Source organism: Papaver somniferum, chromosome 10 (genome assembly GCF_003573695.1).
Source record: "Papaver somniferum cultivar HN1 chromosome 10, ASM357369v1, whole genome shotgun sequence".
NCBI classification, from domain to species: domain Eukaryota; kingdom Viridiplantae; phylum Streptophyta; class Magnoliopsida; order Ranunculales; family Papaveraceae; genus Papaver; species Papaver somniferum.
Genome location: NC_039367.1, coordinates 7,894,522 through 7,905,149, shown reverse-complemented (window position 1 = coordinate 7,905,149; position 10,628 = coordinate 7,894,522). Strand labels below are relative to the sequence as shown.

At 34.9% G+C, this 10,628-nt stretch overlaps 1 protein-coding gene across 1 annotated transcript; it reads right to left on the bottom strand.

Moving 5' to 3' along the window:
* Nucleotides 1-1,570: 1,570 nt before the first annotated feature.
* On the bottom strand, nucleotides 1,571-4,360 carry LOC113315306. Its single transcript, XM_026563600.1, has 3 exons — nucleotides 3,724-4,360; nucleotides 3,272-3,388; nucleotides 1,571-2,685 (listed from the first exon to the last, which is right to left on the bottom strand). The coding sequence occupies exons 1-3, from the start codon at nucleotides 4,358-4,360 to the stop codon at nucleotides 1,571-1,573; spliced, it is 1,869 nt and encodes a 622-aa protein (XP_026419385.1).
* Between the last annotated feature and the right edge of the window lie 6,268 nt (nucleotides 4,361-10,628).

The window sequence follows — 10,628 nt, the reverse complement described above, 5'->3', positions numbered from 1 at the left end:
CCATTGGGTGCTTCTTACGTTGATACGATGAAGATGGTTGATTTTCAACACCATTTATCACTACAAAGGATACAACGAGTAGTACAATATCATGGTACAACCATTGAATCCTCTCCTGAACCAAATGGGTGTAAAAGATGTTGAGACAGGTGAACCATTAACTACAATTTTAGACCATTACACGGTACCACCGCAACAAGGTTTGGACTGCGCAATTCCCATCTGCATGTTCATGAAATGTTTGGTCAAGCGCGGGGACTGCTGGGATCTAAATGGTAGGAGCATCACATACCATGAGAAGATAAACAAGAAGAGAGCGAATATGGCTTCCAGGGTGTTAGCTGAATTTGATGCATGAAAACCAACTTCGGAAGAAGGTGGGCAAGTACAAGAACTTACAGACTCAGTCGAGGAGGTAATCAACATACAAGATTTTGTTGAACCATTAGAAGGTAAACAAGTACAAGAAATTACAGACTCAGTCGAAGAGGTACTCAACATACAAGACTCTGTTGAAGACATCTTATAGTTAGTGCAAACACACTTAGGTGTAGTTTTACATATGCTGGTAAGTAATTTAGTTAATCTGTGTAGGTCTGCTAATTGATTATCAAGATATCTTATAGTTACTGTAAATTTATGTCTGAAACTCTGTTTATGTTCTGAAACAATTTGGAGGATATGTTTAGTACTAGTTTGTTATGAATTAGTATTAATTACTATTAGTTATCAAGTGATTATCAAGTGAATGAATGGTTTTGTTATCAAAGTGAATGAATGTTGGTAGTAAAGATTGCAGGTACATGCAGATAATGGAGTTGATTTGTATATACATATGAAACCATGAATTTTTTTTATTTTTATTGAGCATCAACAATGGAAGTTTTTAATGGGGATCAACATTGGAAGTTGATGCCATGACTTGTGTCAACATTGATATGTTGATACTGTTAACCTAGTAAAGATTGCAGGTATGTACAGCTGATGGAGTTGAGTTGTACATATATACAGATGAAATCATGAATTTTTTTTCTTTTTATTGAGCATCAACAATGGAAGTTGGTCCAGTAATGGGGATCAACATTGGAAGTTGATGCCATGACTTGTATCAACATTGATATGTTGGTACTCTTTACCTAGTAAAGATTGTAGGTATGTACAGCTGATGGAGTTAGCTTGTATATATACATATGAAACCATGAAAAAAATTCTTTTCAATAAGCATCAACAATGGAAGTTGATCCAGTAATTGGGATCAACATTGGAAGTTGATGCCATGACTTGGATCAACATTGTTATGTTGATACTGTTTACATAATACTTTTCCTGTAAAATAACCATCAAACCTGGAACCTGCAAACTGACATAAACTGACAAGAATAACATTCATAAAGAAATAAAAAACATAATGTATGTAATTAAAAACAAAATTAATCAAGAAAATATAGGAAAAATAATAAAAAGAACTAACATCCATGTTAATCATCAAAAAACTATCATAAAAAGGTAAAAAAAGAAGTTCAGAAAAATAGGAAAACATCATAACTAGCATACTACGATTACTGATACTTCAGAACAACATCCTCATCAAGAAGTTGATCATTCTGTAGTTAGACTCCTTGCAGAATACTGGTGCACGAGGAGCCAAAAGAGCTTTGCGACATCTACAACGGTTGTGGAAGGCAAATCTTCCACACTGACCACACTTCCTTTTCTTGCGAACTTTCTCTCGTGATCCCCTATACCTTGAAGTAGTTGGCATTCCATCTGAAGCTCGACCGCCATTGGGAGGCAAAACATAACCTTCCTCATTGATTTTCGAAGGCCTCTCAGAGTCGGGAATAAGATAGATAGGACGAGCATACAAACCTCTATAGTACTCGGTGGTATAATATGGTATGATGTACTTGTAAGGTCCATCTGGCCCAGTCTGCAACATGGCTTTCATAGAATGGGTGCAAGGGAAACTATGCTTCTGCCACCAATTGCAAGTCCAAGTCTTAGCATCCAAGTCGACTAAGTGTTTTCCAGTAGGAGAAATGATATCAAAAACTTTATCACTTGATCTACGGAACTTGTAAAAACGAAAATCAATCATCCTCTTGTTGAGCCTAGCATGCATCCGGGGAATAAGCTTTCCAGCACACTTACCAGACTCCACCCTCCTCTTGTAGTTCTGCTCCATTACATAAGCACGAATAGAATCTAGAAGCTCAAGTGCTGGAAGCCGCTTATCATTCTTAATCACACTGTTAAAACTCTCAGCAATGTTTGATGTGTTCGCACCAAACCTTTCTCCTAGAAATGCATGAGCAACCCAGTTCTTGAACGGAATCTTTACCATCCAATCAATAACTGAATCCATCTTCAGATTGCTCATACTCTTGGAAGCAACATAAAACTTCTCCTTTGTTAACCCAGTGTAGCACTCTTCAAACAACTTCACAACAGTTTGCCTACTCTTTCCCTTTGGAACCGGAATATTACCTTTCATGTGGTACAAACAGATAGAATGGTAAGATTTTGGAAAGACAAGAGGAACATGCTTCAAAAGCCCAGCTTCACGGTCTGATATGATGGTCAGTGGACGGTCTTGACTGATAATACCCTTCAAATTGGTTAAGAACAATTCCCAATTGTCACAATTTTCACAAGGAACAATTCCAAATGCAACTTGATAGATCTCTACAACAAACAAAAAAAAACACGAAAAATTCACAAAGTGACCCATTAAACTGAAATGCATGAACAAGTTATGGGGTGAAAAAACAAATATTATAGAATCAACAACAGATATTATGGGATCAACAAGTGAGATTATGGGATTAACAACTAAGTTATGAGATCAACAAATGAAATTATGGGATCAACAACTGAAATTATGGGAACAACAACACATATTAGGGGATCAACAAGTGAGATTATGCGCTCAACAACTAAAGTTATGGAATAAACAAAACATATTAGGGGATCAACAAGTAAAACTATAGGATCAACAACAACTATCATGGGCTCAACAAATAAAATTATGGAATCAAAAACAAAGTTATGGAATCAACAAACTGAAATTATGGGATCAACAATAGAAACTAAGAACCTACAACAAAAGTTAATACAGAAATATGGGATTAATAAGAATATTTATGGGATAAACAAAATTTATGTGATTCATATAATTGAAATCCAAGGAAATATCAGATAACAAAAGTTATTGTGTCATCAACAGAAACACTTAATAATTAAAAAAGAGAAAAAAGATTAAAAAACATACCTTGGTTACCAGTTTTCCCGCAAGCAACCATAAGACCGCCCTTAAACTTCCCAGTGATAAAAGTACAATCAATAAACAACATCTGACGACAATACTTATTGAAACCAGTAATAGAAGCTTCGAAAGCAACAAAAAACCTCCGGAACTGCTTCTTTCACCATCATGCTCAAACTTGACGACGCTACCAGGATTATAACGTTCAATTGAATCTTTATACCAAACAAGGTATGAATAAGACTTGATGTCATCACCCCAAAGAAACTCTTTAGTGAACTTTAAACCATGGTATGCCTGACTATACGTGAGATCAATACCATATTCCAGAGGGAGCAGATCTTGCACATCAGCTGCAGTCTTCTTCTTCTTTGATGCTCAAAATTCATCTATTAAGATATCCTTCAGAAAAGACTTCGTCATCCTGACTTTTGCGGGATCAGAAGAAGCTAAATTACATGAATGCTCTCCGTGAAACTTCTTGCACTGAAAGACACCTTTAGTATTGGCAACAAGAGATGCGTGAAACCTCCAGCCACAACTTTGACTTTCCTTGTTCTTACACTGCACAGTGTAACGTTTCTTGTCACTCTTACGTACGTCAAGTTTGTAACCACTATGATATTCGTACTTCTTAACACTATCACGACAAACAATTTTACTCTCAAAAACCTTCCCTACTCCAGTTAAGATGTTGGCCCAAGCATCTGACTTCTTGGGGACCCTTTTGATCAAAGATGAATCATCCGTCAAGTATTCTACAACAGCCAATTCATTGTTTGAAACACAACTTGATGTTGACGAAGAAGGACCAACAGAAGAAGAAGGAACAAAATCAACACAAATTTTCAGCTGGATGTTAAACTTCACAACATCAATGCCTTTCGAAATGCAGTAGCGAATGAAAAATATCAACTCCAAATCATGACTAATAACATGTGATCTTCCATCTACGGTGTAACCAAACAGTAGAAGGTCTTCAGGGACATAAGGCCAGTATTGCTTCACAATACTTATCATGTCACTTACCATAGTTGATTCAGAAAAATCATGCGAGACGGCCAAATTGCAAAATATGAACTCTACATCAACCATCTTTGGTCTGCAACAAACATAACAAGTTATTTTCATAATAGAAAATAAAAACAAAAACAAAATTTGAGATCAACAAACCAATGTTGACAACATAATCTGTCAACAAACAATGTTGGTCCAGTAAAACAAATATAAACAAACATAATAAGAAATTTATCCAGGTTATTTGCATCAACAATCAATGTTGATACAAATAAAACAAGCATCAACAAACATAATCAGAAATTTATCAAGGTTATTTGCATCAACATTGAAAGTTGACCCAACAAAACTGCATCAACAACCAATGTTGATACAAATAAAACAATCATCAACAAACATAATCAGAAATTTATCAAGGTTATTTACATCAACAATGAAAGTTATTCAACAAAACTGCATTAACAACCAATGTTATACAACACTGGTACAAATAATCTGGATATTTCAGTGTCAATAATGAAAAATCTATGTCAACAACAAAGATTTTGCTACAAAAGAACAGCATGAAAAATCATAAAATGTTACTTCACATCGCATTAGTATGCAATCGATGAACATACATGCTCCATGTTAAAAAAATTCACTGCAAAACCATAAGAAAAAGCATAAACCTAACCTAAGTTACAAATTCAAATTATGTCACGAATCACTCGGGGGTTGCGCCCCATCGTGAAAGTTATATTCACTGTCGAAGGTTAGATAGTAAACTGAGCTTATCAACACTAAATTGAAACTTCTAATTGATTAAAATAACATCAAACTTAAATTTATACCAAAACTGATTCATCAGTATTCTCAAAAAAACTACTAATAATTCATCCACACAATGCAAAGTGCATTGAAGCATCAGAACATAAAAGATCAACAAAACTAATGAATTATAAACCTAAGTAAAACAATAGAAATTCAAAAAACAACAACCGGAGATTGCAGACTGAAGAATTAAATAATACCTGTTTGAGAGATGAATAACGATTTAGAATCCAAATAGTATGTGAATGAACCAATCAAATCTAGTAGAATCAAATCAAGCTTCCAAAAACTCGTTTTCTGCAACATAAAAAACAAAAAAAAAATGAATTTAGAAATTGAAGATTTAGAAACTACAAATTGAACATGCAAACATCATATAATTTTCTACTCATATTCAATCACTAATCACCATTACCAATTTGTTGAAGAAAAACAGATCGAGAATTTTCGGTTGAATCTGTTGTTGATGAAGAAACTCAATTCAGATCTCATATTTAATGGATCGAAAGATTAAACCACAGAACATAGATTTAGTAGAAGAATAAGATGATGAATGAGCTGAAGAAAAAACTTCTCGTGATTGAAAACCTAGAATTCGTAGAAAAGTTTTCGAAATTGTTTTTTCTGAGGTGACGAACTGATTTTCTCTATCTCGATCTGATTCTCTCTGTAAATCAATGAAGATAGATTTATTAAATATAATCTCGTGTATTTCTTAATGGACCCCAGATGGGCTTTGGATTGAGAGGGGTATATTTATTGTGTGATAAGGGTAATTGTGAAGCACGTGAAAAAGGAGGGCATTTATATAATTCCCACTAGAATATTTATCTATCTTCCGTTAGAATCATTCATCACCAACCGTAGAATAGCAGGTACACTTTGCTATCTCAAAAACTCCTTGTATCACCGGATAGCAGGTAAGCTTAGTCACCGGATTCTATCCAACTGAGCCGCCTTGAGGTACGCTTACAAGGTGTAACTCAATCGAACGCTTTAGGGTTTGTGAATTTAGGTTTGATTCCAACAGTTAAACTCAGTACGCTCGGTTCACTTATTGGTGTTGTTTCCACACACGATTGTTTTACAGAATCCCTCTGTAAGGTCTCATGTTTTCCATTTGTGTAGAAGATGCACGACAATTACAGACCGCTCAACTCTCTACTAGCAATAGAATGATAAATAGACTAATCTGGTTGCAATATAAGAATCAATCATAAAACCTGGATATAATGGTAACAAACGATGATGATTAAAACCTCAAATATACTTGTATTATTAATAAAGCTTCACTCTTGGAACATTGAATTCATCCTTAATCAACAAAGGATTTAGCTACTCATATTACAAAGAAGATGAATAAAGGTGGTTCGCCCCTAAAGGGGTAAACCCTGGGTTTTTGATGTAGAACTTGTGATATGAGATCGATGATGATCGATTTTACACAACCTAATACCTTTTTATAGGTTTACATTTCTTGGCCATCAAGTATTTAGTTCGGTTCAAGAACCCGACTCGAAAATACGATATAACGTTCCCAAACGTGCCCTTAGGCTTTCCAAGGTGTGCATAAACGTTTTGCACTTGCTAAGTACGTGAACCCAATCCGCGAACTTCAAATTCCATCAGATATTTTCGGAATTAAAGTATGAAACCCGTCCGCGAACTTTACTGTCTTCGGTACTCAATAAAAGCTTGTTTTGGCCACAACTTCTTCATCCGAAATCGGAATGATCTTATTCTTTTTTCATTCTTTTTATCTTTCAATTCTATTCAAGATGATTATGAGAAACACTTAATTTGAATGATTTAAGATCGGTCTTTGTCCCTTCTCTTGATTTTGAGCGTTTTGCTCCTTTTCGTCGCACTTCTTCCACTACTCTTGGTCTTGGGCACTTGGATACTTGGAATACTTATATCCTTAGATATTTTCAGCACTTTGTAGATCCTTTTTGGATGATTCACCTAATAGAGGAAACTAAGAGAAAACAAGAGTAATAATACGAATACATGCAAGAATAATAGCTAAAACAAGTATGGTATGGATACTAAAATCATATGAATTATGCACTACCCACACTTACCTTTTTCCAGTCCTCAAGACAACTAAATAAAACTAATCCTAAATACACCAACTCCATGTCATGAGGATACAGTTACTCTTAGCATGATTAACAGACCTTTAAACCCCTAGGTGTCCCTAGTGGACGAGTTATAGTCTCGTGAGGGCTTACAAGAGGTATACCCACAAAACCTACTCTAATTTATCGCCTTGGAAGAACCACTAAGGATAGACACAAAGTAATAGCTAAATAATTAGCCTTCCATAAGTTCTCTAGCTAAAAACATCCCACATACATTTCAATCATCACACATTAGAAATTACTTATGTGTAACATTCAACCTGTTTGCAAAACTCCACTAAGATAGTCATTGTACTTGTTGCAACATTTGCCACAACACTCGCATACTGGAATCACACGGATAGATAAGAAAATAGAAATAGAAAAGTGAAGTGTGCAAATGTTAACTAGAGTGAAAGATGTTACCCACAACACTTGTATGAATGTCGTCAAAGGATATATATTTATAGAACAACCGTTGAGAGAAGCACCCATTTAACTTGACCACATGATTAGATACTCTAAGTGCATGTTCCTTTTCAGCAAGTATGTGATAGTTGCCTTGGATCCTGCGTTCCATGCTTGCTTAGGTGACGGAGAGAAGGACAACGTTTCACACATACTGCTATCAAAGTGTCAAGAACCTCATCAGTAGTATTTTTGACTTGCTATATAATAATGATATGGTTTTTATTTTCATCGACTATGATTAGTCCGACATTCCGGACCTATCATTTATTAGTGTCGATAAATGAAGATGAGCCTTATATAAATGTTTTTTCTTTCTTTCTTTTTTTCGGCTCACTCTTTATGAGTGTAAAATAATTGTCTTATGGGGCTTTCAAATAACTCAACCAATGATTACCTTGCTACCACATCCATGGCAGTATCAGGATCCCACCAAATCACATTAGAAGAAACATAAAACTGCAAAGATAAAAAGAAAGTGATCCAGTAATAATTAATTGCGAGGATGACTCTTTCAAACGACTACCATAGCTTAGTTTCACATTCAATTATGAACGTATATATTTAAGGATTTAAATAAATGGAACTTAATATATAGCCGTAAGAACTGTTTCAACCTAAAGAGGTTTAGAGTGTCATCCTAAATAGCTCATAGATAACTCCAAAAAATGAAGTCTCAAAAATGCAAGAAATAAAAGAGTAATTTTTTTTCCTTTATGCAAGCCAAACATGCTTAACTACTCCCCCACACTTAAACTCAACATTGTCCTCAATGTTCAAAACCGAAAATTCTGATTTCTGACATAACAGCCCTGAAAAACTAAACAACTGTACAAATGGGTAGGGAATTAGGAAAAACATCCTAAACGAAAGTTGTTTTCCTACGTCTTTTATATAAGGTATCAAAAGGTCACAATATTTTGATAAATTTTCTGACTTTTATGGCCTTCGGACTGACTGACATGCAATCTGAAAAAGTTCTGGAAAAATACCGAAACTCAAATGTCCAGGACTATCGCTCCAACTTAGCAGGATCCAAATTAAGATTTTCTTTTTGTAAAAGAAATGTATGTCTTTCCTCTTTAAAATTTGGAGTCAACCACTCAAATCGGACTCCGTATGAAGTCACGAGAGCTATTTTCGTGACAAGTGCGCAGTCAGAATTTTTCAGACGAGAATAGTTTCGTCAAAACTTTCATTATAGATATACGACTTTGTAAAATATAAGATGGGAATGCAATATATGATATGAAAACTAAGAAAATTAAAAACTAAAGAGATATAGATACAAAACCGATGGGTTGCCTCCCTCGCATCGCTTGGTTTAACATCGTCAACCCGACATTATTGTTATCGTCCGTACACCAGCAATCTGAAAATTTGGTAATCCTTCCAAATAACAATCTGCAATTCAAATAACAGCTTCACAAAAACATTAGGACAAAATATAAATATTGAATCTATCACTTTACTGAAGTTTCCCCCACACTTAGTTCTTTCTACACTCGAAAGTGGATAGAGAACATAGAATTCGGGAACTTCAAAAGGTTCCTCAGCTTGGTGAACCTACACTATACTCGAATCAAACACATCAAGTGGTGGATACTTAAAAGAAAAATAATCCGTTAAAACTTTGGAAGCACACAACTCCAATCCTAGGTGAGGTATTTTTTTAAAAGTTGGGTTAACAACTCTTTGAGAAGCTACTTCAATTGGATGGAAAGGATCAATAGATATAAAATTATACAAAGGATTAGGAAAACCTTGTTTTGGATCCTCATTCGTAATTAACAGTGAATTATTTACCTCAAGTATATCGTGGTCCTCTACCGAACTACTATTATCTAGCTCAATTGGGTCTTCCACAACTTTAATCAATTTGGTTTCATTCTCAATCTCAATCTCTTCAACAACCTCGTCATCGGAATTAGAATCCTCTCCTAAGAAGTCTAGTTCATTGATGCAACTCATAATTTCTTCATTTGAGTATGTTACACCATTTATAACAATAGATATATCATACCCAATCTCCTCCTTTTGAATAGGTGAAGGATCTTTATTATGATCCGAAGTTGGAATAATCGTATCATTTTTGCAAGGACTTTCAGGAGGTTATTCATCTTCGTCAGAATCACTATCAACCTCAAAATCATTAACAACCCAACGACGTTCGAATTCCATGTCTACGATATTTTTAATTTCGTCAAGAGTCTCTTGTGATGCACCTGCTTCTTCCAATTGGTTGTATCGCGCATATAATTTTCTGATGTTAACACACTTCCCACCATGATGCACAATCTCCTCTTTTGGAAAGAGTGAAGGAAAAACACGATGAAGAGGAATAGGTTTTGATTCAGTATCATAACTTTTTAGTTCCAAATTCTCTGTCATCTGCACATTACTAGAAAACAATTGATCAGAATCATAACTATCCTTCTATCCTCGTGGTTATTCACTTACATGCCCGTCATAAAATTGTTGAAATGTATGAGAATATCCGTAAGGTTCCGTGGGATAATGATCATAACCAAAAGATTGGTTTTGATTATACCCATAGGGTGGTTGGTAGTTTTCATGTGAACGAGATTGAAAACCATATTGATTACCACTATTATATGTTGATTGGTCATTGCTTCGTACATGTTATTTCCGTAAGGAAACATGACGACTCACAAGAACAAAAGAGAAAATAAAAACAAAAATAAAAACAAGATAAACAAATAAAAAATCAATTAGCGACTGCTCCCAGGCAGCGGCGCCAAAATTCGTATGGGATGTCGTAGGCTCAACAAATTAATAAATATATTTCCAACTAATTAACTGGTAATATAGCGGTAGTAAGATATCGTTCCCACAGAGAGATGTCTAATTGAGAGGTTATTTTTATTAGCAAAATAAAGTAAATAACTGTAGATGGGGAAAAACGATTTGCTGGTTTTTAC